The 27653-nt window shown below is 51.8% G+C and overlaps 1 protein-coding gene across 1 annotated transcript in view; it reads left to right on the forward strand.

Annotated features, from left to right (window-relative positions):
• LOC137427445 (uncharacterized) overlaps positions 1-27161 on the forward strand; it is a 51776-nt gene extending 24615 nt beyond the window's left edge. Inside the window, exon 2 of the mRNA XM_068116955.2 lies at positions 23950-27161. Coding sequence (XP_067973056.1) covers positions 24411-25586 — 1176 coding nt within the window. The 5' untranslated portion in view covers positions 23950-24410 and the 3' untranslated portion in view covers positions 25587-27161. The remainder of the gene's footprint in view (positions 1-23949) is intronic.
• Positions 27162-27653: the final 492 nt, after the last annotated feature.

The raw sequence follows: 27653 nt of genomic DNA on the forward strand, positions 1-27653 counted from the left end.
AGCACTGTACATACCTTATGGACGATCTAACATTGTAATGGTACAGCACTGTACATACTTTATGGACGATCTTGCATTGTAATGGTACAGCACTGTATATACTTTATGGACGATCTTGCATTGTAATGGTACAGCACTGTACATACTTTATGGACGATCTAACATTGTAATGGTACAGCACTGTACATACTTTATAGACGATCTTACATTGTAATGGTACAGCACTGTACATACTTTACAGACGATCTAACATTGTAATGGTACAGCACTGTACATACTTTACAGACGATCTAACATTGTAATGGTACAGCACTGTACATACTTTAGAGACGATCTAACATTGTAATGGTACAGCACTGTACATACTTTATGGACGATCTTGCATTGTAATGGTACAGCACTGTACCTACTTTATAGACGATCTAACATTGTAATGGTACAGCACTGTACATACTTTATGGACGATCTTGCATTGTAATGGTACAGCACTGTACATACCTTATGGACGATCTAACATTGTAATGGTACAGCACTGTACATACTTTATGGACGATCTTGCATTGTAATGGTACAGCACTGTATATACTTTATGGACGATCTTGCATTGTAATGGTACAGCACTGTACATACTTTATAGACGTACTCTCATTGTAATGGTACAGCACTGTACATACTTTATAGACGTACTCTCATTGTAAAGGTACAGCACTTTACATACTTTATAGACGTACTCTCATTGTAAAGGTACAGCACTGTACATACTTTATAGACGTACTCACATTGTAAAGGTACAGCACTGTACATACTTTATAGACGTACTCTCATTGTAATGGTACAGCACTGAACATACTTTATAGATGATATAACATTGTAATGGTATAGCACTGAACATACTTTATAGACGATATAACATTGTAATGGTACAGCACTGTACATACTTTATGGACAATTGGATATACTCACATTGTAAAGGTACAGCACTGCACAGTGTCCAAACTTTATAGACGTACTCACATTGTAAAGGTACAGCACTGTACAGTGTCCATACTTTATCGACGTACTCTCATTGTAATGGTACAGCACTGTACATACTTTATAGACGTACTCTCATTGTAATGGTACAGCACTGTACATACTTTATGGACGATCTTGCATTGTAATGGTACAGCACTGAACATACTTTATAGACGATATAACATTGTAAAGGTACAGCACTGTACATACTTTATAGACGTACTCACATTGTAAAGGTACAGCACTGTACATACTTTATAGACGTACTGAAGGAGCTGCGCTCCAACGCGAGTCGAAAGAATTGACGCGACCAAAGACGGAATTCGTCCGAGTTGCTTTATTGAAACAAAACAGCTCAGGTATTCTGAAAAGCCCGTTTATCAGGCAGCAATATATATACACATTTATGCCGGGGCGTTTGCCCGGGAAAACCGAGACCGGGCATGCCCGGGTGTCAAGGGCGAGTCCTGGAAAGGCGAGTCTGGACATGCCCGGGCGTCCTGGACGCGGCCTGGCAAGTCGAGGCTGGGCGTGCCCGAGCGCTCTGGGCGAGCCCTGGAAAGGCGAGAGCGGGCATGCCCGGACGCTCTGGGCGAGCCCTGGAAAGGCGAGTCTGGACATGCCCGGGCGTCCTGGACGCGGCCTGGCAAGTCGAGGCTGGCCGAGCCCTGGAAAGGCGAGAGCGGGCATGCCCGGGAAAGACGAGACCGGGCGTGCCCGGGAACAGCGAGTCTGGGCATGCCCAGGAGAGGCGCGTCTGGGCCCGTCCGGACGAGCCCGGCATGGCGATCGCGCCCTGGCCACGTCCTGGCAGGTGCAAGGCGATTGTGTACATTCAGCGGGGACCGCTACACATGCCCCTCCAGAATCGACCTGCACCGGCAGGGTCAATTTAAGGGGGGTCCGGATGACCCGGCCGAAGCGACCCCTGGAGGGTCGTGGGGGGGGGGGGGGGTCCGATCCGGTGGTGGGTGGTCGAGCGGGGGGAACTGTAGACGGGGGGCGGCCTCGCCGCGGAGGAAGGGCCAACCGTGGTGGTCGGTCGACGTCCACGTGCGCCGGTTTGAGGCGGTCCACAGAGATCCGGTCCGACCGGCCGCCGACGTCGACGACGAAGGACTTGTCGCCCCGTCGCAGGACCCGGAAGGGCCCGTCGTACGGCGGCCGGAGTGGCCCCCGGTGCGTGTCATGACGCACAAAGACGTACTCCGCTGTGCGAAGCGCCGGGGGGACGTAGGACTGGGGGCCACCGTGGCGGGACGTTGGCACAGGGGCAAATCGGCGGGCGGCCTCCTGGAGGTCCGAGTGCTGGTGTGCGGCGGACCAGGGACTGGTAGCGTCGGGCACGAACTCGCCCGGGACGCGGAGCGGCTGGCCGTAGACGAGCTCGGCGGCGGACGCCCAGAGGTCCTCCTTGGGGGCCGTGCGGAGGCCCAAAAGGACCCACGGCAGCCGGTCGGTCCAACCGTCGTCCTGAAGGCCGGCCATGAGTGCGGCCTTCATGGAGCGGTGAAACCGCTCGCACAACCCGTTGGCTTGGGGGTGGTAGGCCGTGGTGCGGTGCAGCGTGACCCCCAATGAGCGGGCGACCGCGCCCAAAAGTTCGGACGTGAACTGGGCCGCGGTCGGACGAGATGTCCGCCGGTGCGCCGAAGCGCGCGACCCAGGTGGCGATGAACGCCTGCGCCACGTCGGCGGTGGTGGTGGAGGTGAGGGGCACGGCCTCCGGCCACCTGCTGGTCCTGTCCACCATGGTGAGCAGGTGGGTGAACCCCCGCGATGGGGGCAGGGGACCCACCAGGTCCACGTGGACGTGGTCGAAATGCCGTGCAGGCACGGTGAAAGGTGCTTGCGGGGCCTGGGTGTGGCGGTGGACCTTGGCCCGCTGGCAGGCCGTGCAGGCGTTGGCCCAGTCGCGGACGTTCCGTCGCAGGCCGTGCCAGACGAAACGCGCCGACACCAGCTTCTGAGAAGCTTTCCGGCCCGGGTGAGAAAGGCCGTGGATGGAGGCGAAGATGCGGTGCTGCCAGGAAACGGGCACGATGGGGCGAGGCTGGCCCTGGGAGACGTCGCAGAGCAGGACGGTGCCCGCGAAGGGGATGTCGGCCAGGCGGAGGCCCGTGTCCGCCGCCCGGAGGGCCTGCACCGAGGTGTCGGTGGTCTGGTTGGCCGCCATGATCGCGAAGTCCACGCCGAGGTGGACCGCGTTCGCGCTGGCCTGAGAAAGACAGTCGGCCACGGCGTTGTCTTTGCCGGCGACGTGCCGGATGTCCGTGGTGAATTCCGACACGGCGGAGAGGTGGCGCTGCAGGCGGGCCGACCACGGCTCCGTGACTTTGGCCATTGCGTAGACCAACGGCTTGTGGTCGACGAAAGCCGTGAACGGGCGGCCCTCCAGGAGGTGTCGGAAATGGCGAACGGCCAGGAATAGACCGAGCAGCTCACGGTCGAACGTGCTGTATTTTAACTCATTCGGCCGGAGCTGCCGGCTGAAAAAGGCGAGTGGCTGCCAAACCCCGTCCACCCATTGTTCATGGACGGCGCCCACCGCGTAGTTGGAGGCGTCCGTAGTGAGGGCGATGGGCGCGTTGAGCACCGGGTGAGCCAGCAGCGTTGCGTCGGCGAGGGCCCGTTTTGCGCTCGCGAAGGCCGCGTCCATGGCCGCGGACCAAACGATGTCATGCTTGGCCGGCTTGCCCCGGAGGGCCTCGTAAAGGGGCCGCATGAGCTGAGCAGCGCGGGGCACGAATCGGTCATAAAAATTCACCATGCCGAGGAACTCTTGTAGGGCCTTGATGGAACGGGGACGCGGGAACGTGGTGATGGCCTCGACCTTGGTCGGCAGCGGCACGGCCCCGGTCTTGGTGATGCGGTGGCCCAAAAAGTCAACGGTCGTCGTGCCGAAGTGGCATTTGGCCGGGTTCACAATTAAGCCGTGCTCGCTGAGGCGACCGAACAGTGTTCGGAGGTGGAGGAGGTGCTCGGCGCGGGACGTGTGGCGACGAAGATGTCGTCCAGATAGACGAAAAGAAATGGCAGGTTGCGCAGCACGCCGTCCATTAAGCACTGGAACGCCTGGGCCGCGTTCTTGAGGCCAAACGGCATCCTCAAAAATTCGAACAGGCCGAACGGCGTGATGACGGCCGTCTTCGGGACGTCGGCCGCCCGGACAGGTACCTGGTGGTATCCCCGTATCAGGTCAATTTTGGAAAATATGACCCGTCCCGCCAAACGGGCGGAAAAGTCCTGGATGTGCGGGATCGGGTACCTGTCGGGGGTGGTAGCGTCGTTGAGGCGGCGGTAGTCGCCACACGGGCGCCATCCGCCCCCCGGCTTTGGCACGATGTGCAGTGGTGAGGCCCACGCGCTATTGGAGCGCCGCACGATGCCAAGGTGCTCCAACGCGTCGAACTCGGCCTTTGCCATGGCGAGCTTGGCCGGGTCGAGGCGGCGGGCCCTGGCGTAGACCGGCGGGCCCGTAGTGGGTATGTGGTGCTCGATTCCATGCCGCACTGCGACGGCCCAAAACGTCGGCCGCGTGAGGGCCGGGAATTCCGCGAGCTGGTGAAGGAACAGCTCGCGGAACAGAAAATCCGGAGAGTGCTCAATGAGCAACGAGAGCATATAGTCCATGCGCTCGGACGGGCGCGTGTCGCCGAGCTCGGGCAGGTCGAGCAGGCGCCGTGCGCGTGCCGCCGGTGAGAGGGCGAAAGCGTCGAGGAGGAGCGTCTTCAGCGCGTCATACTTGTCAGCAGCCGGCGGGTGCTCGAGGAGGCTCAGGGCGCAGGCCGCGGTGGCGGAACCGAGCGCTGCCACGACGTGGTGGAAGCGGGTGTCGTCCGCGGTGATGCCTCGCAGGGTGAACTGGGAGTCCGCCTGGGCGAACCAAACAGCCGCGTGAGCCTCCCAGAAGGTAGGCAGTTTAAGAGTCACTGCCGTGTCCATGTCGGTAGGTCACCAGTGAAGGAGCTGCGCTCCAACGTGAGTCGAAAGAATTGACGCGACCAAAGACGGAATTCGTCCGAGTTGCTTTATTGAAACAAAACAGCTCAGGTATTCTGAAAAGCCCGTTTATCGGGCAGCAATATATATACACATTTATGCCGGGGCGTTTGCCCGGGAAAACCGAGACCGGGCATGCCCGGGTGTCAAGGGCGAGTCCTGGAAAGGCGAGTCTGGACATGCCCGGGCGTCCTGGACGCGGCCTGGCAAGTCGAGGCTGGGCGTGCCCGAGCGCTCTGGGCGAGCCCTGGAAAGGCGAGAGCGGGCATGCCCGGACGCTCTGGGCGAGCCCTGGAAAGGCGAGTCTGGACATGCCCGGGCGTCCTGGACGCGGCCTGGCAAGTCGAGGCTGGCCGAGCCCTGGAAAGGCGAGAGCGGGCATGCCCGGGAAAGACGAGACCGGGCGTGCCCGGGAACAGCGAGTCTGGGCATGCCCAGGAGAGGCGCGTCTGGGCCCGTCCGGACGAGCCCGGCATGGCGATCGCGCCCTGGCCACGTCCTGGCAGGTGCAAGGCGATTGTGTACATTCAGCGGGGACCGCTACACATGCCCCTCCAGAATCGACCTGCACCGGCAGGGTCAATTTAAGGGGGGTCCGGATGACCCGGCCGAAGCGACCCCTGGAGGGTCGTGGGGGGGGGGGGGTCCGATCCGGTGGTGGGTGGTCGAGCGGGGGGAACTGTAGACGGGGGGCGGCCTCGCCGCGGAGGAAGGGCCAACCGTGGTGGTCGGTCGACGTCCACGTGCGCCGGTTTGAGGCGGTCCACAGAGATCCGGTCCGACCGGCCGCCGACGTCGACGACGAAGGACTTGTCGCCCCGTCGCAGGACCCGGAAGGGCCCGTCGTACGGCGGCCGGAGTGGCCCCCGGTGCGTGTCATGACGCACAAAGACGTACTCCGCTGTGCGAAGCGCCGGGGGGACGTAGGACTGGGGGCCACCGTGGCGGGACGTTGGCACAGGGGCAAATCGGCGGGCGGCCTCCTGGAGGTCCGAGTGCTGGTGTGCGGCGGACCAGGGACTGGTAGCGTCGGGCACGAACTCGCCCGGGACGCGGAGCGGCTGGCCGTAGACGAGCTCGGCGGCGGACGCCTAGAGGTCCTCCTTGGGGGCCGTGCGGAGGCCCAAAAGGACCCACGGCAGCCGGTCGGTCCAACCGTCGTCCTGAAGGCCGGCCATGAGTGCGGCCTTCATGGAGCGGTGAAACCGCTCGCACAACCCGTTGGCTTGGGGGTGGTAGGCCGTGGTGCGGTGCAGCGTGACCCCCAATGAGCGGGCGACCGCGCCCAAAAGTTCGGACGTGAACTGGGCCGCGGTCGGACGAGATGTCCGCCGGTGCGCCGAAGCGCGCGACCCAGGTGGCGATGAACGCCTGCGCCACGTCGGCGGTGGTGGTGGAGGTGAGGGGCACGGCCTCCGGCCACCTGCTGGTCCTGTCCACCATGGTGAGCAGGTGGGTGAACCCCCGCGATGGGGGCAGGGGACCCACCAGGTCCACGTGGACGTGGTCGAAATGCCGTGCAGGCACGGTGAAAGGTGCTTGCGGGGCCTGGGTGTGGCGGTGGACCTTGGCCCGCTGGCAGGCCGTGCAGGCGTTGGCCCAGTCGCGGACGTTCCGTCGCAGGCCGTGCCAGACGAAACGCGCCGACACCAGCTTCTGAGAAGCTTTCCGGCCCGGGTGAGAAAGGCCGTGGATGGAGGCGAAGATGCGGTGCTGCCAGGAAACGGGCACGATGGGGCGAGGCTGGCCCTGGGAGACGTCGCAGAGCAGGACGGTGCCCGCGAAGGGGATGTCGGCCAGGCGGAGGCCCGTGTCCGCCGCCCGGAGGGCCTGCACCGAGGTGTCGGTGGTCTGGTCGGCCGCCATGAGCGCGAAGTCCACGCCGAGGTGGACCGCGTTCGCGCTGGCCTGAGAAAGACAGTCGGCCACGGCGTTGTCTTTGCCGGCGACGTGCCGGATGTCCGTGGTGAATTCCGACACGGCGGAGAGGTGGCGCTGCAGGCGGGCCGACCACGGCTCCGTGACTTTGGCCATTGCGTAGACCAACGGCTTGTGGTCGACGAAAGCCGTGAACGGGCGGCCCTCCAGGAGGTGTCGGAAATGGCGAACGGCCAGGAATAGACCGAGCAGCTCACGGTCGAACGTGCTGTATTTTAACTCATTCGGCCGGAGCTGCCGGCTGAAAAAGGCGAGTGGCTGCCAAACCCCGTCCACCCATTGTTCATGGACGGCGCCCACCGCGTAGTTGGAGGCGTCCGTAGTGAGGGCGATGGGCGCGTTGAGCACCGGGTGAGCCAGCAGCGTTGCGTCGGCGAGGGCCCGTTTTGCGCTCGCGAAGGCCGCATCCATGGCCGCGGACCAAACGATGTCATGCTTGGCCGGCTTGCCCCGGAGGGCCTCGTAAAGGGGCCGCATGAGCTGAGCAGCGCGGGGCACGAATCGGTCATAAAAATTCACCATGCCGAGGAACTCTTGTAGGGCCTTGATGGAACGGGGACGCGGGAACGTGGTGATGGCCTCGACCTTGGTCGGCAGCGGCACGGCCCCGGTCTTGGTGATGCGGTGGCCCAAAAAGTCAACGGTCGTCGTGCCGAAGTGGCATTTGGCCGGGTTCACAATTAAGCCGTGCTCGCTGAGGCGACCGAACAGTGTTCGGAGGTGGAGGAGGTGCTCGGCGCGGGACGTGTGGCGACGAAGATGTCGTCCAGATAGACGAAAAGAAATGGCAGGTTGCGCAGCACGCCGTCCATTAAGCACTGGAACGCCTGGGCCGCGTTCTTGAGGCCAAACGGCATCCTCAAAAATTCGAACAGGCCGAACGGCGTGATGACGGCCGTCTTCGGGACGTCGGCCGCCCGGACAGGTACCTGGTGGTATCCCCGTATCAGGTCAATTTTGGAAAATATGACCCGTCCCGCCAAACGGGCGGAAAAGTCCTGGATGTGCGGGATCGGGTACCTGTCGGGGGTGGTAGCGTCGTTGAGGCGGCGGTAGTCGCCACACGGGCGCCATCCGCCCCCCGGCTTTGGCACGATGTGCAGTGGTGAGGCCCACGCGCTATTGGAGCGCCGCACGATGCCAAGGTGCTCCAACGCGTCGAACTCGGCCTTTGCCATGGCGAGCTTGGCCGGGTCGAGGCGGCGGGCCCTGGCGTAGACCGGCGGGCCCGTAGTGGGTATGTGGTGCTCGATTCCATGCCGCACTGCGACGGCCCAAAACGTCGGCCGCGTGAGGGCCGGGAATTCCGCGAGCTGGTGAAGGAACAGCTCGCGGAACAGAAAATCCGGAGAGTGCTCAATGAGCAACGAGAGCATATAGTCCATGCGCTCGGACGGGCGCGTGTCGCCGAGCTCGGGCAGGTCGAGCAGGCGCCGTGCGCGTGCCGCCGGTGAGAGGGCGAAAGCGTCGAGGAGGAGCGTCTTCAGCGCGTCATACTTGTCAGCAGCCGGCGGGTGCTCGAGGAGGCTCAGGGCGCAGGCCGCGGTGGCGGAACCGAGCGCTGCCACGACGTGGTGGAAGCGGGTGTCGTCCGCGGTGATGCCTCGCAGGGTGAACTGGGAGTCCGCCTGGGCGAACCAAACAGCCGCGTGAGCCTCCCAGAAGGTAGGCAGTTTAAGAGTCACTGCCGTGTCCATGTCGGTAGGTCACCAGTGAAGGAGCTGCGCTCCAACGTGAGTCGAAAGAATTGACGCGACCAAAGACGGAATTCGTCCGAGTTGCTTTATTGAAACAAAACAGCTCAGGTATTCTGAAAAGCCCGTTTATCGGGCAGCAATATATATACACATTTATGCCGGGGCGTTTGCCCGGGAAAACCGAGACCGGGCATGCCCGGGTGTCAAGGGCGAGTCCTGGAAAGGCGAGTCTGGACATGCCCGGGCGTCCTGGACGCGACCTGGCAAGTCGAGGCTGAGCGTGCCCGAGCGCTCTGGGCAAGCCCTGGAAAGGCGAGAGCGGGCATGCCCGGACGCTCTGGGCGAGCCCTGGAAAGGCGAGTCTGGACATGCCCGGGCGTCCTGGACGCGGCCTGGCAAGTCGAGGCTGGGCGTGCCCGGGCGCTCTGGGCGAGCCCTGGAAAGGCGAGAGCGGGCATGCCCGGGAAAGACGAGACCGGACGTGCCCGGGAGGTTCGGGCGTGCCCGGGAACAGCGAGTCCGGGCATGCCCAGGAGAGGCGCGTCTGGGCCCGTCCGGACGAGCCTGGCATGGCGATCGCGCCCTGGCCGCGTCCTGGCAGGTGCAAGGCGATTGTGTACATTCAGCGGGGACCGCTACACCGCTACAGTACTCTCATTGTAATGGTACAGCACTGTACATACTTTATGGACGATCTTGCATTGTAATGGTACAGCACTGAACATACTTTATAGACGATATAACATTGTAATGGTACAGCACTGTACATACTTTATAGATGTACTCACATTGTAAAGGTACAGCACTGTACATACTTTATAGACGTACTCACATTGTAAAGGTACAGCACTGTTCATACTTTATCGACGATCTAACATTGTAAAGGTACAGCACTGTACATACTTTATCGACGTACTCGCATTGTAAAGGTACAGCACTGTACATACTTTATTGACGATCTAACATTGTAATGGTACAGCACTGTATATACTTTACAGACGATCTAACATTGTAAAGGTACAGCACTGTACATACTTTATAGACGTACTCGCATTGTAAAGGTACAGCACTGTACATACTTTATAGACGATCTAACATTGTAATGGTACAGAACTGTATATACTTTACAGACGATCTAACATTGTAAAGGTACAGCACTGTACATACTTTATAGACGTACTCGCATTGTAAAGGTACAGCACTGTATATACTTTATAGACGATCTAACATTGTAATGGTACAGCACTGTACATACTTTATAGATGTACTCACATTGTAAAGGTACAGCACTGTACATACTTTATAGATGATCTAACATTGTAATGGTACAGCACTGTACATACTTTAGAGACGATCTAACATTGTAATGGTACAGCACTGTACATACTTTATGGACGATCTTGCATTGTAATGGTACAGCACTGTACCTACTTTATAGACGATCTAACATTGTAATGGTACAGCACTGTACATACTTTATGGACGATCTTGCATTGTAATGGTACAGCACTGTACATACCTTATGGACGATCTAACATTGTAATGGTACAGCACTGTACATACTTTATGGACGATCTTGCATTGTAATGGTACAGCACTGTATATACTTTATGGACGATCTTGCATTGTAATGGTACAGCACTGTACATACTTTATGGACGATCTAACATTGTAATGGTACAGCACTGTACATACTTTATAGACGATCTTACATTGTAATGGTACAGCACTGTACATACTTTACAGACGATCTAACATTGTAATGGTACAGCACTGTACATACTTTACAGACGATCTAACATTGTAATGGTACAGCACTGTACATACTTTAGAGACGATCTAACATTGTAATGGTACAGCACTGTACATACTTTATGGACGATCTTGCATTGTAATGGTACAGCACTGTACCTACTTTATAGACGATCTAACATTGTAATGGTACAGCACTGTACATACTTTATGGACGATCTTGCATTGTAATGGTACAGCACTGTACATACCTTATGGACGATCTAACATTGTAATGGTACAGCACTGTACATACTTTATGGACGATCTTGCATTGTAATGGTACAGCACTGTATATACTTTATGGACGATCTTGCATTGTAATGGTACAGCACTGTACATACTTTATAGACGTACTCTCATTGTAATGGTACAGCACTGTACATACTTTATAGACGTACTCTCATTGTAAAGGTACAGCACTTTACATACTTTATAGACGTACTCTCATTGTAAAGGTACAGCACTGTACATACTTTATAGACGTACTCACATTGTAAAGGTACAGCACTGTACATACTTTATAGACGTACTCTCATTGTAATGGTACAGCACTGAACATACTTTATAGATGATATAACATTGTAATGGTATAGCACTGAACATACTTTATAGACGATATAACATTGTAATGGTACAGCACTGTACATACTTTATGGACAATTGGATATACTCACATTGTAAAGGTACAGCACTGCACAGTGTCCAAACTTTATAGACGTACTCACATTGTAAAGGTACAGCACTGTACAGTGTCCATACTTTATCGACGTACTCTCATTGTAATGGTACAGCACTGTACATACTTTATAGACGTACTCTCATTGTAATGGTACAGCACTGTACATACTTTATGGACGATCTTGCATTGTAATGGTACAGCACTGAACATACTTTATAGACGATATAACATTGTAAAGGTACAGCACTGTACATACTTTATAGACGTACTCACATTGTAAAGGTACAGCACTGTACATACTTTATAGACGTACTGAAGGAGCTGCGCTCCAACGCGAGTCGAAAGAATTGACGCGACCAAAGACGGAATTCGTCCGAGTTGCTTTATTGAAACAAAACAGCTCAGGTATTCTGAAAAGCCCGTTTATCAGGCAGCAATATATATACACATTTATGCCGGGGCGTTTGCCCGGGAAAACCGAGACCGGGCATGCCCGGGTGTCAAGGGCGAGTCCTGGAAAGGCGAGTCTGGACATGCCCGGGCGTCCTGGACGCGGCCTGGCAAGTCGAGGCTGGGCGTGCCCGAGCGCTCTGGGCGAGCCCTGGAAAGGCGAGAGCGGGCATGCCCGGACGCTCTGGGCGAGCCCTGGAAAGGCGAGTCTGGACATGCCCGGGCGTCCTGGACGCGGCCTGGCAAGTCGAGGCTGGCCGAGCCCTGGAAAGGCGAGAGCGGGCATGCCCGGGAAAGACGAGACCGGGCGTGCCCGGGAACAGCGAGTCTGGGCATGCCCAGGAGAGGCGCGTCTGGGCCCGTCCGGACGAGCCCGGCATGGCGATCGCGCCCTGGCCACGTCCTGGCAGGTGCAAGGCGATTGTGTACATTCAGCGGGGACCGCTACACATGCCCCTCCAGAATCGACCTGCACCGGCAGGGTCAATTTAAGGGGGGTCCGGATGACCCGGCCGAAGCGACCCCTGGAGGGTCGTGGGGGGGGGGGGGGGGGGTCCGATCCGGTGGTGGGTGGTCGAGCGGGGGGAACTGTAGACGGGGGGCGGCCTCGCCGCGGAGGAAGGGCCAACCGTGGTGGTCGGTCGACGTCCACGTGCGCCGGTTTGAGGCGGTCCACAGAGATCCGGTCCGACCGGCCGCCGACGTCGACGACGAAGGACTTGTCGCCCCGTCGCAGGACCCGGAAGGGCCCGTCGTACGGCGGCCGGAGTGGCCCCCGGTGCGTGTCATGACGCACAAAGACGTACTCCGCTGTGCGAAGCGCCGGGGGGACGTAGGACTGGGGGCCACCGTGGCGGGACGTTGGCACAGGGGCAAATCGGCGGGCGGCCTCCTGGAGGTCCGAGTGCTGGTGTGCGGCGGACCAGGGACTGGTAGCGTCGGGCACGAACTCGCCCGGGACGCGGAGCGGCTGGCCGTAGACGAGCTCGGCGGCGGACGCCCAGAGGTCCTCCTTGGGGGCCGTGCGGAGGCCCAAAAGGACCCACGGCAGCCGGTCGGTCCAACCGTCGTCCTGAAGGCCGGCCATGAGTGCGGCCTTCATGGAGCGGTGAAACCGCTCGCACAACCCGTTGGCTTGGGGGTGGTAGGCCGTGGTGCGGTGCAGCGTGACCCCCAATGAGCGGGCGACCGCGCCCAAAAGTTCGGACGTGAACTGGGCCGCGGTCGGACGAGATGTCCGCCGGTGCGCCGAAGCGCGCGACCCAGGTGGCGATGAACGCCTGCGCCACGTCGGCGGTGGTGGTGGAGGTGAGGGGCACGGCCTCCGGCCACCTGCTGGTCCTGTCCACCATGGTGAGCAGGTGGGTGAACCCCCGCGATGGGGGCAGGGGACCCACCAGGTCCACGTGGACGTGGTCGAAATGCCGTGCAGGCACGGTGAAAGGTGCTTGCGGGGCCTGGGTGTGGCGGTGGACCTTGGCCCGCTGGCAGGCCGTGCAGGCGTTGGCCCAGTCGCGGACGTTCCGTCGCAGGCCGTGCCAGACGAAACGCGCCGACACCAGCTTCTGAGAAGCTTTCCGGCCCGGGTGAGAAAGGCCGTGGATGGAGGCGAAGATGCGGTGCTGCCAGGAAACGGGCACGATGGGGCGAGGCTGGCCCTGGGAGACGTCGCAGAGCAGGACGGTGCCCGCGAAGGGGATGTCGGCCAGGCGGAGGCCCGTGTCCGCCGCCCGGAGGGCCTGCACCGAGGTGTCGGTGGTCTGGTTGGCCGCCATGAGCGCGAAGTCCACGCCGAGGTGGACCGCGTTCGCGCTGGCCTGAGAAAGACAGTCGGCCACGGCGTTGTCTTTGCCGGCGACGTGCCGGATGTCCGTGGTGAATTCCGACACGGCGGAGAGGTGGCGCTGCAGGCGGGCCGACCACGGCTCCGTGACTTTGGCCATTGCGTAGACCAACGGCTTGTGGTCGACGAAAGCCGTGAACGGGCGGCCCTCCAGGAGGTGTCGGAAATGGCGAACGGCCAGGAATAGACCGAGCAGCTCACGGTCGAACGTGCTGTATTTTAACTCATTCGGCCGGAGCTGCCGGCTGAAAAAGGCGAGTGGCTGCCAAACCCCGTCCACCCATTGTTCATGGACGGCGCCCACCGCGTAGTTGGAGGCGTCCGTAGTGAGGGCGATGGGCGCGTTGAGCACCGGGTGAGCCAGCAGCGTTGCGTCGGCGAGGGCCCGTTTTGCGCTCGCGAAGGCCGCGTCCATGGCCGCGGACCAAACGATGTCATGCTTGGCCGGCTTGCCCCGGAGGGCCTCGTAAAGGGGCCGCATGAGCTGAGCAGCGCGGGGCACGAATCGGTCATAAAAATTCACCATGCCGAGGAACTCTTGTAGGGCCTTGATGGAACGGGGACGCGGGAACGTGGTGATGGCCTCGACCTTGGTCGGCAGCGGCACGGCCCCGGTCTTGGTGATGCGGTGGCCCAAAAAGTCAACGGTCGTCGTGCCGAAGTGGCATTTGGCCGGGTTCACAATTAAGCCGTGCTCGCTGAGGCGACCGAACAGTGTTCGGAGGTGGAGGAGGTGCTCGGCGCGGGACGTGTGGCGACGAAGATGTCGTCCAGATAGACGAAAAGAAATGGCAGGTTGCGCAGCACGCCGTCCATTAAGCACTGGAACGCCTGGGCCGCGTTCTTGAGGCCAAACGGCATCCTCAAAAATTCGAACAGGCCGAACGGCGTGATGACGGCCGTCTTCGGGACGTCGGCCGCCCGGACAGGTACCTGGTGGTATCCCCGTATCAGGTCAATTTTGGAAAATATGACCCGTCCCGCCAAACGGGCGGAAAAGTCCTGGATGTGCGGGATCGGGTACCTGTCGGGGGTGGTAGCGTCGTTGAGGCGGCGGTAGTCGCCACACGGGCGCCATCCGCCCCCCGGCTTTGGCACGATGTGCAGTGGTGAGGCCCACGCGCTATTGGAGCGCCGCACGATGCCAAGGTGCTCCAACGCGTCGAACTCGGCCTTTGCCATGGCGAGCTTGGCCGGGTCGAGGCGGCGGGCCCTGGCGTAGACCGGCGGGCCCGTAGTGGGTATGTGGTGCTCGATTCCATGCCGCACTGCGACGGCCCAAAACGTCGGCCGCGTGAGGGCCGGGAATTCCGCGAGCTGGTGAAGGAACAGCTCGCGGAACAGAAAATCCGGAGAGTGCTCAATGAGCAACGAGAGCATATAGTCCATGCGCTCGGACGGGCGCGTGTCGCCGAGCTCGGGCAGGTCGAGCAGGCGCCGTGCGCGTGCCGCCGGTGAGAGGGCGAAAGCGTCGAGGAGGAGCGTCTTCAGCGCGTCATACTTGTCAGCAGCCGGCGGGTGCTCGAGGAGGCTCAGGGCGCAGGCCGCGGTGGCGGAACCGAGCGCTGCCACGACGTGGTGGAAGCGGGTGTCGTCCGCGGTGATGCCTCGCAGGGTGAACTGGGAGTCCGCCTGGGCGAACCAAACAGCCGCGTGAGCCTCCCAGAAGGTAGGCAGTTTAAGAGTCACTGCCGTGTCCATGTCGGTAGGTCACCAGTGAAGGAGCTGCGCTCCAACGTGAGTCGAAAGAATTGACGCGACCAAAGACGGAATTCGTCCGAGTTGCTTTATTGAAACAAAACAGCTCAGGTATTCTGAAAAGCCCGTTTATCGGGCAGCAATATATATACACATTTATGCCGGGGCGTTTGCCCGGGAAAACCGAGACCGGGCATGCCCGGGTGTCAAGGGCGAGTCCTGGAAAGGCGAGTCTGGACATGCCCGGGCGTCCTGGACGCGACCTGGCAAGTCGAGGCTGAGCGTGCCCGAGCGCTCTGGGCAAGCCCTGGAAAGGCGAGAGCGGGCATGCCCGGACGCTCTGGGCGAGCCCTGGAAAGGCGAGTCTGGACATGCCCGGGCGTCCTGGACGCGGCCTGGCAAGTCGAGGCTGGGCGTGCCCGGGCGCTCTGGGCGAGCCCTGGAAAGGCGAGAGCGGGCATGCCCGGGAAAGACGAGACCGGGCGTGCCCGGGAGGTTCGGGCGTGCCCGGGAACAGCGAGTCCGGGCATGCCTAGGAGAGGCGCGTCTGGGCCCGTCCGGACGAGCCTGGCATGGCGATCGCGCCCTGGCCGCGTCCTGGCAGGTGCAAGGCGATTGTGTACATTCAGCGGGGACCGCTACACCGCTACAGTACTCTCATTGTAATGGTACAGCACTGTACATACTTTATGGACGATCTTGCATTGTAATGGTACAGCACTGAACATACTTTATAGACGATATAACATTGTAATGGTACAGCACTGTACATACTTTATAGATGTACTCACATTGTCAAGGTACAGCACTGTACATACTTTATAGACGTACTCACATTGTAAAGGTACAGCACTGTTCATACTTTATCGACGATCTAACATTGTAAAGGTACAGCACTGTACATACTTTATAGACGTACTCGCATTGTAAAGGTACAGCACTGTACATACTTTATTGACGATCTAACATTGTAATGGTACAGCACTGTATATACTTTACAGACGATCTAACATTGTAAAGGTACAGCACTGTACATACTTTATAGACGTACTCGCATTGTAAAGGTACAGCACTGTACATACTTTATAGACGATCTAACATTGTAATGGTACAGCACTGTATATACTTTACAGACGATCTAACATTGTAAAGGTACAGCACTGTACATACTTTATAGACGTACTCGCATTGTAAAGGTACAGCACTGTATATACTTTATAGACGATCTAACATTGTAATGGTACAGCACTGTACATACTTTATAGACGTACTCACATTGTAAAGGTACAGCACTGTACATACTTTATAGACGATCTAACATTGTAATGGTACAGCACTGTACATACTTTAGAGACGATCTAACATTGTAATGGTACAGCACTGTACATACTTTATGGACGATCTTGCATTGTAATGGTACAGCACTGTACCTACTTTATAGACGATCTAACATTGTAATGGTACAGCACTGTACATACTTTATGGACGATCTTGCATTGTAATGGTACAGCACTGTACATACCTTATGGACGATCTAACATTGTAATGGTACAGCACTGTACATACTTTATGGACGATCTTGCATTGTAATGGTACAGCACTGTATATACTTTATGGACGATCTTGCATTGTAATGGTACAGCACTGTACATACTTTATGAACGATCTAACATTGTAATGGTACAGCACTGTACATACTTTATAGACGATCTTACATTGTAATGGTACAGCACTGTACATACTTTACAGACGATCTAACATTGTAATGGTACAGCACTGTACATACTTTACAGACGATCTAACATTGTAATGGTACAGCACTGTACATACTTTAGAGACGATCTAACATTGTAATGGTACAGCACTGTACATACTTTATGGACGATCTTGCATTGTAATGGTACAGCACTGTACCTACTTTATAGACGATCTAACATTGTAATGGTACAGCACTGTACATACTTTATGGACGATCTTGCATTGTAATGGTACAGCACTGTACATACCTTATGGACGATCTAACATTGTAATGGTACAGCACTGTACATACTTTATGGACGATCTTGCATTGTAATGGTACAGCACTGTATATACTTTATGGACGATCTTGCATTGTAATGGTACAGCACTGTACATACTTTATGGACGATCTAACATTGTAATGGTACAGCACTGTACATACTTTATAGACGATCTTACATTGTAATGGTACAGCACTGTACATACTTTACAGACGATCTAACATTGTAATGGTACAGCACTGTACATACTTTACAGACGATCTAACATTGTAATGGTACAGCACTGTACATTATAGACGATCTAACATTGTAAAGGTACAGCACTGTATAGACTTTATATATGATCTAGCATTCTAATTAGTACATAGTCAAACTAGAACGGGCACTCGGTAGAGCGCATACCTTCGCCGCAGCTACTGTTCTGTACTTGGCATGGGAGTGTAGGGAACAGAACAGTGAACAGTTTGGTGCTGATTTCATGCAAATCGGATAAGAATTGACCGAGTTATGACAAAAAACGCACATTTTGCAAGGTCGTGACCCCCCTGACCTTTGACCCCCAACCGCTAACAAGGGTAATGTCTTCACTGGGTCATGTCGTATATCACAAGATCGGGCATTGAATTCTGAACATTTTGGCATTAGTTGCATGCCAATTGGATAAAAATTGACCGCGCTATGGTAAAAATACGATTTTGACCTTTTCGTGACCTTGACCTTGACCTTTGACCCGATTGCTCCCAAAATCTAATCAAATGTGTCCCGTATAATAACCAATCATCCCACCAAATTTCATGCAATTCGGTTGAATACTTTTTGAGTTATGCGAATAACATACACACACACACACACACAGACATACAAATCAAAACATAACCTTCCGCTTTTGCGAAGGTAATTAACCTGAAATTGCAGACAGAATTATTTATTTTATCTGAGAGCTAAACGAATCTTCTTCTTCTTTAGTACCTCAAACTTTATGTGAAATGCGATCGATTTTTAAAAATCAGAATTTGAGCAAATCTGTTTCATTCGTCTGTTAATATGCCTCCCCGATTGACAAATCTGCAATTTGAATTTCATTTGAGGTTGAAATGATTGCGGGAGATCGCGTTATAGTGATGACGTCTTGGATGGACATCCTCTTCTTCAGTCGCTCATAACTTTGAGTGAAATACGATCGAGTTAAAAATAGTCAGAATTTGAGCAAATCTGTTTCATTCGTTTGTTAATATGCCTCATCTCTTGACAAATCTGCAATTATAATTTTTTTTGAGGTTGAAATGATCGCGGGAGATTGCGTTATAGTGATGACGTCCTGGATGGACATCTTCTTCTTCAGTCGCGCATAACTTTGAGTGAAATACGATCGAGTTAAAAATAGTCAGAATTTGAGCAAATCTGTTTCATTCGTTTGTTAATATGCCTCATCTATTGTCAAATCTGCAATTATAATTTTTTTTGAGGTTGAAATGATCGCGGGAGATCGCGTTATAGTGATGACGTCCTGGATGGACATCTTCTTCTTCAGTCGCTCATAACTTTGAGTGAAATACGATCGAGTTAAAAATAGTCAGAATTTGAGCAAATCTGTTTCCCAAAATCTAATCAAATGTGTCCCGTATAATAACCAATCATCCCACCAAATTTCATGCAATTCGGTTGAATACTTTTTGAGTTATGCGATTAACATACACACACACAGACATACAAATAAATACACAGCGATCAAAACATAACCTTCCGCTTTTGCGAAGGTAATTAGTACATGTGGCCCCGCCCCCATCAGGCTGATTGACAGTCGTTGTCCCACCCATCTTTGCACTTTATTGCCCAATGTGTAAATATTCAGTCAAGCCTACCTTTCGTGGAATCCTTTGAAGTTATAAAAAAAATTGATGAGTCATGGATCTTCCCACTGTAAAATACAGTAGATTCAGTTTGATCAAAGTACTGAGGTTAACCCAATGTTGAGTTAATGTCTGAAAAGAAGAATTACAACCGGGATATTTTTGTTCTGTCAGTTTTGTAGTTCAGTGATGCTATCCAAACGTTTAACCCTTTGTGTGCTGCTGTCGCAGATTTGTCACAAGATGAAAATTATTTTCTTTTTTTTGAAAATGACCAAAAATATGTAATTTTTTTTGATGAAATTTTTGAAAAAAGACAAAATAAAAGATGCAGCACACAAAGGGTTAATGAGTGTTATTTGATGTGAAATCCTCCACAGATGACTGATTGGTTGGTACTTTTATAGCTTCACAAGTTCGTATCTTGGTAGGTTTTCTTTTTTGAGGAATTGTGTGTCATTCTTACATAGGAAGTCTTCCGACGTCCTGATTTATCGTCAATTCAATTTTAAATTTGTATGCATATCTGTATATGTCTCATTATGTATGCATATCTGTATATGTCTCTGTCTCTGTTTATCTGTTTGTAACCAAAATACCCTAAAAAGAAATGATGAATTTGCACCTTTTTTTTTTTTTTTTGTATACTGAATCGAGGCTCGTGAAAGAGCTAACATTTATTTCACAAACAAATCAACCAGACAAACAAAATATACAAAAAGAGGGAGCGGAAGACAAGATGGGGAGAGAAGGGGAAGCACACAACCACAACATTTGAGAGCAACCTCTCTATCATTATTATCATGAGCATGGATCCACGGAATATCCGCGCAATGTAGAATGTGATTTTAAGTCCCCACCTCTCCCCCATTTCCCCATCGCCCCTCAAAAAATCCATGTCATCAACCTTCCACCTCCCCCAAACCCCAAGTCCTCACACTCCTCCTCATCCTAAGGTGTCAATCCCCTCCCAACTCCAAAGCCTTCAAACTCACTCCCCACCCATCATGGCCACCTGTTCAACTCACAAAGATATGTGGACTAGATATATGACCATGAGCAGGTTAATTGTGCTAATAAATGACCCAAAAGCGATTATCTTCTTCCTGATGCATCGGCCGATATACACACATTGTTAAAAGTAAATAATAACCTGGGGCGACCTTTATAACCAGAGAGTTCATAGAAAAAGCTACCCCGCGCAGTGCTCAGGTATATACGAGTATATACAAGAGGGCTTTGACGTTAGTGGGGGTTACAATCTTGAAAAGGTCCACGAACCGCAAATCCACAAACTCAGGGGGTAGTGGGTAAAATAGGGTTCGGAACTTCACCTTTAAAATTTGTCCAAACTGTAGGTACCGTTTTGTACACTGTTTTGTGCCATTTATTTTGATGAATAAAAGAGTTGTTAAGAACATAAAATCAAGTTTATATAAACTTACCTTTAATAACAAGAAGAAAAAGACATAAAATGTCATAGCCCCATAGCCACCAACATGGTTTTAGTCATTTTGCTTTACGGAGTTAAATGCAGGCAGTCGGCCATCTGGGATCTGATCTCAACAAAAATGGCATACATATATATGTAAGCCATCAATCATTATAGCCGGCGAAGTCGGTGTTGTGAATGAACGCGTACATATTATGTTGAAAAGCCAGATTTTGCTGAATCCTTTGAGAATTTCGAAGCTTTGACGCACCCAATCGCTCCATGGAGGCCGCCATCTTGCGGATGCAGAAGTATGCATAAAAAATTGCGAAAAAGTTCAATAGGAGTTTGTTTCACCCGTCTTTTTTTGATACACAATCTTATGCACCTCTAATTTGTAATTAAAATACTTTAAGACCAACCTCGTTCCCCGGGCCCGCATGGGCCCTGGTTATCTTCAACGAAAATCGTCACCAAACACCGGAACCAATGAGATTGGAGCATTTGAAAAAATATTTAAAAAACCAAATCGCTCCATGGAGGCCGCCATCTTCCGGATGCGGAAGTATGCATAAAAAATTGAGAAAAAGTTCAATAGGAATTTGTTTCATCCGTCTTTTTTGATTCACAATCTTATGCACCTCTAATTTGTAAAACTTTTTTAATTTTTTTTAATTTTTTTATAATACAGAGTCGAGGCTCGTGAATAAGCTAACATTCATCAAACAAACAAATCAAACAAACAAGCAAACAAAGTATATAAAAAGGGGAGCGGTCGACAAGATGGGGAGAGAAGGGGAGGAAGCACACAAACACAACATTTGAGAGCAGGGACATCGGGAGATGTGTGGGAGGCAGAGGGCCTGGGGGGAGGCAGGATAGGTATAAAACGCAAGGACACCAAGGACTTCCAGGAAAGAAGACAAAAGTCACCTCAAAAAAGTGGATTTGGGGTGAAATTAGCGGGGGTAGAAAAGATCAAGGTTTTGGATTGGGGAAGATAAGAGATGGTGGTGAACAGCCGTTTTAAAGACCTGGAGGGAGGAGTGGGATTGAAGAGAGTGAGGGAGATTGTTCGTTTGTTCCAAAATACTTCAAGACCAACCTCGTTCCCCGGGCCCGCACGGGCCTGGTTATCTTCAACGAAAATCGTCACCAAACACCGGAACCAATGAGATTCGAGCATTTGAAAATATATTTCAAAAAAGCTTATTACCGCGTTTCAGAGGCTGAAAACGGCGTCAAATATTCCAAAATTGACGAAGAATTATTTTTTAGAAATCTCGCGGCCGTAGGGGATAGTTTTTCACGGCCGGAAATATCCGAAGTTGAGACGGAATTCACCGAATTAATCAAGAAGGAAATTTTATAAATTTTAATCTCATCCAGAATGCAAATGGTTTCATTTTGAACTAGGTACGGTACCTACTACACCTACCTACTACCAACTATCTAACCTACTGATGCCATAGTGATGGGTAAAGTAGTGGCAAGAGGCTTTGGCTTCACCGGGTCATTGCGGCTTTCAGTCGGGTACTAGTATATGTGCGAAATTTGAATGCATGTCCGAGAAATGGTTGAGGACGAGGTCAATATGAGGTTTTTTACAACTAAAATGGCCGCCAGTCTACAAGTCGGCCATCTTTGATCAATCGCAAAATAAAGTGAGAGGCACGTACATGTCGTCATGTGCTGTGCTTGTGCCAAATTTGAACTAAATTCGGACCAGGCATGTTCAAATAAATGGTTGGGGACACGTTTGAGTAACAAAATGGCCGCCAGTCGGACATCTTGGATCTGATCTAAAAAAAACATGGCGTACATATGTAAGCGATCATTCATTATCTGTGTGCCAAGTTTGAACAACATCGGCAAATACATGTCCGAGAAATGGTTGAGGACATGTTAAACATCAGGTTTTTTTTACAACTAAAATGGCCACCAGTCGGCCATATTTGATCGCATCGTGAAACAAAATGATGTGCATATGTCCGTATATCATCATATACAGTATTGTCTTTGTGCTAAGTATGAACAAAATCGGTCCATACATTTCCGAGATATGGTTGCAGACGGACGGACGAGACCAAATCCATAAGCCTCCGTTTCGGACTCAGTCCAACGGCGGCTAATAATGATGATAAACTTGATCCAATAATGTGATGGCAATGTTGATGATGGCGACGATAATGACAAGTTGATGGAGATGATGGTTCACACCCATAATGGCGGAATCTTCTTCACCCCGACACACATGCCACGCCCTCTCATGCTATATATTGATCCATTGCGTGGCTCATGGAAGTACGTATTATGAAGGCGATTTGTGTTTTACAATGTTCAAGTATATAATTTAATTTAAATTAAAAGTTGAAGTTTTTTAAAGGTGTATAAATGAATTCATTCCGGGTTGACAGGACGTATCAAGTGCCCATTTACTGTAAGATGTTTTTGTTCTCTTTTTTTTAATTCCGGTTATTTTTACCCGGTTCTTTTTTTAATCATTTGAGTCCGTTTGTTACTTGCTGGAAAAGATCCCGGCAAGTATGTTGATCGGTTGGTTTGTTACTTTCCGGAAAAGATTCCGGCAAGTATGTTGATCGGTTGGTTTGTCTGTTTGTGCGCAGTACTACGTCTACACTGTTGCACGTAGAATCGCCAAACTTTACACACACATTTGTCTTGCCCTGGAATAGACTGTGCCCAATTTTTAACTCTCTCAGCCCAAGTCCTCCATTATGACGTCATAATTTGATAATTCGACAAGTACAAAACTTCATCCAATCAAGATGCAATTTCTTGAGCGACATGTCGGCATAAACTGGTGGAGAAAAAAAAATGATGACGTCATCGGTCACGTGGTTCGGCCGCCATCTTGGAAAAAGCGGAAAAACTTTGCACCTCTATATCTCCGAAAGTGCTGAATATAAAAAATTGAGACATGGCTCATTGTAAAGAACTCTCCATGTGGAATAAAATAAGTTAATGATGATGTCATAGGTGCCTCCATTATGACGTCCTAATTCGACAAGTACAAAACTTCATCCGATCAAGATGAAATCTATTGAGCGTCATCTATGGATGAATTGGTGGAGAAAAAAAAACATGATGACGTCATCGGTCACGTGGTTCGGCCGCCATATTTGTTTTAACACAAAAGCCTTAAAAACTACTAAAACACGTCCTGGCGAGGGTCTGCAATTGCTGATTGTTTTTTCTTGTTAATAGGATGTTTTTTCTTTCGATTCCACCTCTTTTCTTTTCTTTTCTCGCTTATTTTATCTTTTCTTTCGATTTTTCGATTCCTCAATCTGGATTTGTCTTTCTTTCTTCTTTTTTTTTCACATAACCTACCCACTTCTCCGCTTTCCTTTTTTGATTACATTTCACTCCCTTTTCCTCACCATCAACATTATTTTTACGAATGCATTGCAAATTTGAAGGTATGAGTAATAGATAACATAACAATCGATAACATACTAACGTTTAAATCGTGCCTTTCTTTTCTTCCCACCCCATGACCGAAAACAGGGCCATTTCCTCACTTTTCACCAAGCTTATCGTCAGGCCGATCATGGCCTGGGTCTTGGTGCGATGCCACACTCCATCGGCCACTGACTACTCTTCGTTCATCACCACTTACCGCTGCGCGCCTGTTCTCCCCATCGCTCACCAACTCGTCAAATCCCCACCACCGGGCAAGCATCATCCAACACAGAAACCAAACGCCTGTCAGCTCTGTCTCTTCGGCATTGTCAATAGACGGGCCTCATCGGGTATCGAAGGTAGGAGTGCCATTTTCATCGACCTTATCTCCCTGTTGGTCAAGAGACTTTCTGCCACAACCTAACTTCAATCGGCGGGCTTCTCCAAAAGAGTTTCGTATATCTCCCTTCACAAGACGCCCTGCTTCGTCTACCCTGAATTACACCCTTGTGACGTCCACTACCATTCGGTCGGGTAACAACCCCCTCAACTGGTTGCGAGAAACAATGGCTTCGAAGATCTGTGAGAGTCCTCAACCAACGCGCTCATCGTTGAAGCGCTCTACCACCACAGCAGGGAGCCCTAAGAAGGCCGTTTCATTTGACCCAAGTCATGACCAAATATTCTACATCAATGATTGTCCTGAAAAACAATCCTCTTCTGCAAAAATCTCTGTCGATATTGATGATGAGCCCCTTGGATCAATTGAGGAGCACATTGTTGAGAAGGAAATATCATGGGAGATTCCAGAAGAATCGGAGCCCTCCTCTTCCTCTCAGGTTCTCCCAGCTGGGAGTAATGTCCCAGAAGATTTTGTGGAACGTCAGACCTTCCATGGATGGTCGAGATCTCCTGAGAGACATGTTTGTGATTCTCCAACAGATGCTTGCACAGTTTCAGAACTGCATCTACAGGGATCCTTGGAGAAAGACACTTCAGGAATTATGGATTATGTTGTGCCGAATAGATTTGAAACTGGCCAAAATGTCGTCACTCCTGAAAGTCTAGACGTTTCGAGTGATTCCAACGAAACTACTGATCTGCAGAACGTACACAAATGGACTTTTCAGGCAGAAACAAATGAAAAAGATGCTATAAATGTTCTAGAGGGAACTGACCAGGCTGTGTGTAGCGTTGTGACAGGCCTGGGAAGCGAAGAGCATTCTCAAAGTCTCCATAATGTAGCTGAAGAACAGGATCGGCAGCATCCACCAACCTCGTCGAGTGGAGGAGGCTCCATTCCAGCTCCCATGCGTCCTGCATCTACTCAGCTGAGTCACACCATGCCAAAGGCGGTAGAGCGCACTTCAGGAAATCTACTGCGAACGAGATACGGACCAGATCCTGGTTTTCTTTCCTACTCCAACCTACCCAGACAAGAACCATTCGCGCGAAGCCCACACATCGGCCTCCCGCCATCACACTTTCCTATCGGCGAGCCTCGCAGCCTATTCTACATGCCGTTGCCGACAATCCATCGGCTGCCGTCAGCATTTGGCTCTCCCATCGCGACTCCCACCTGTCCCATCATGCCTCGGCCGGCCTGGTACAACCCACCTCGAGTATCGCTTCACGGCCCAGCTGGCTACAGTCCATTCCCTGGCTTCGGAGGCCACTTTCCCATCAGGTCGACCGTTGCATCGCCCCTGACGGGTGGAGCATTCTACCCCAGATTTATGTGAAAGATGTCTACAAACACCAATTGAGAAGACGTTTGTTTCCAAGGTTACTGAGCAAGGTTATGTCTAAAATTTTGCCGCTCTTGATGTGTCAATAACATTCGGCAAGGATACAAGAATAGCGTTTAAAGAAGAACGTCTCCTTTAGAAAAAATCCCTTTGAGGACAGTTTGTCTAGGAATGAAGAACGCTTGATATTATGATATAGTATATTGCTTTGCTTCTCTATTTATACTTTTAAGAATGTACTTCCTGTAAGGAGAGAGGAAGAGGGACAGCCGTTGAGACTATGAAGAATTTGATATTCTTGGTGACGATAAGATTGAAAGTAACGTGTTGGTTAATGTTAGCACTTTATCCTATTTACTCTCAGGGGATAACAACGTGAGTTTCCAGGCTTTAGGAAGCCAAGCTAGCACGTCTCGTGTCTTTACGACTAATTGAACCCGACAGGTACCCGGGCAGGTTGAATTGAAAACCTTATTCGTTTGGCCATGATTATTGATGGCACTTCAAAGACTCGAGAGGTGAAGATGTAAAATCGCGGAGCCTCAAATCAAATGGTTATGCATCTCCGATTCGGACGTACGAGGCGGGAAGACTTCCTTTTTGGAAAACTCAAGGACCTGCAGCTCAAGGAGTTCTGATTCCTTGACGGGACCAAATTTCTGGGGATGTAGTTGGTGTAGGGTAAGACCCTTTGTCCCGTGGAGTTTGAATGAAACTGATCTGGTCGATCTGAAGTGGAGCGTTGATTCTCTTCTCGACACAAATCACCAAAGTAACAACAAGGTTTTGCAGCTTGCAATGTGATTTTCTAATTGGATAGTTTTACTCGATTAACGAACCACTCACTTTACTTGTTGTGGAGGATTAAAACGGCCTGCATTGGGACATCGCTTCTTGTGGCTATTCTTGACCGATGATATTGTAAGTGTAGGTTGCCCCCTTCGTATCTGAAGAAGACCGTTCACATGAAACGTGAGAACGATCCGGTCAATTCCTTGGAAGTGCAGAGGCTCTGACCCAGACCGCAACCAAACTCTGAGATAGCAAGCGGTGTAACTTGGTGTTGAGGAACCACCAAGAAGACGTGCTAGGTAGGAATTTGTAATTTGTTCAGGGCACCGGCAATAGCTCGCCTAATCTTGGCGAAGGATGCCGTAGGATGTATAACGTCGACCAACTCATGCCAGCAGACGGGACGCCCGCCGTCCATCTGAAGGACTTTGACGAATCACCCTGCCTGTAAAACACCGGGATGACAGTTTATAGCTGGGTTCGGGATTCTAACCCAGGCTAGATAGCTCAGAGGTGACCAATGATATCAAGACCCAATGTGTTGGCCCCGAGTTGATCAAAACACGAGATTTTCAACCTATGTGTTGCTACTTGATATCATTTACCAGGAATACCTGCCCGAGGGGATGTCCCAATGCACCCCAGTTTCTCCTACTTCACTGCAATGGTTACCTTTACTGTTTACCGATTAACCATTTTACAGTATGCACCTTTATCAAGGTAAATAATAGTTTGCATGATTATTATTATTTTAGTAAAGCTGTGCTTTAAAAATGATGGACTTTGAAGCTTTTATTGTGCAATTCAAAATGTATTCACATCGCAGTTGTAATACGAGGCAAACCTGATGCTCCATAGGACAGTCACGTGTTGATATAGTACACTGTCATTGACTGTCATGCAAGCAATCAGGAAGTGTCACATCGACAGAAGCACTATAACGGTAAAGGTGTTGATATCATTGCATTGTGGTGAATACCGGATTTTTGGGGGGTACAAGTGGATACTTTTTTTCTCTGAAGTCCGGGCCTGGACTTGGACTCAGAATCGACTCGTCTATTTTTTAAGACAGTACTGATGATTCCGCAGCTTGTTTTAAATTATCTACTTCTAAATGATAACAAACATGATGAAAAACGATTTACATTCCGAATTTATCCCAAATATCTCCAACAAAGTAATTCAAATAATATGCACAAAACAGCTCTTTAATATCCATGACTCTGGAAGTACCCTAGCTACTGATCCTGGACGTATCATAGCTAGCGT

The sequence above is a fragment of the Myxine glutinosa genome, chromosome 5 (genome assembly GCF_964187855.1).
Source record: "Myxine glutinosa chromosome 5, kmMyxGlut1.1, whole genome shotgun sequence".
NCBI lineage: Eukaryota > Metazoa > Chordata > Myxini > Myxiniformes > Myxinidae > Myxine > Myxine glutinosa.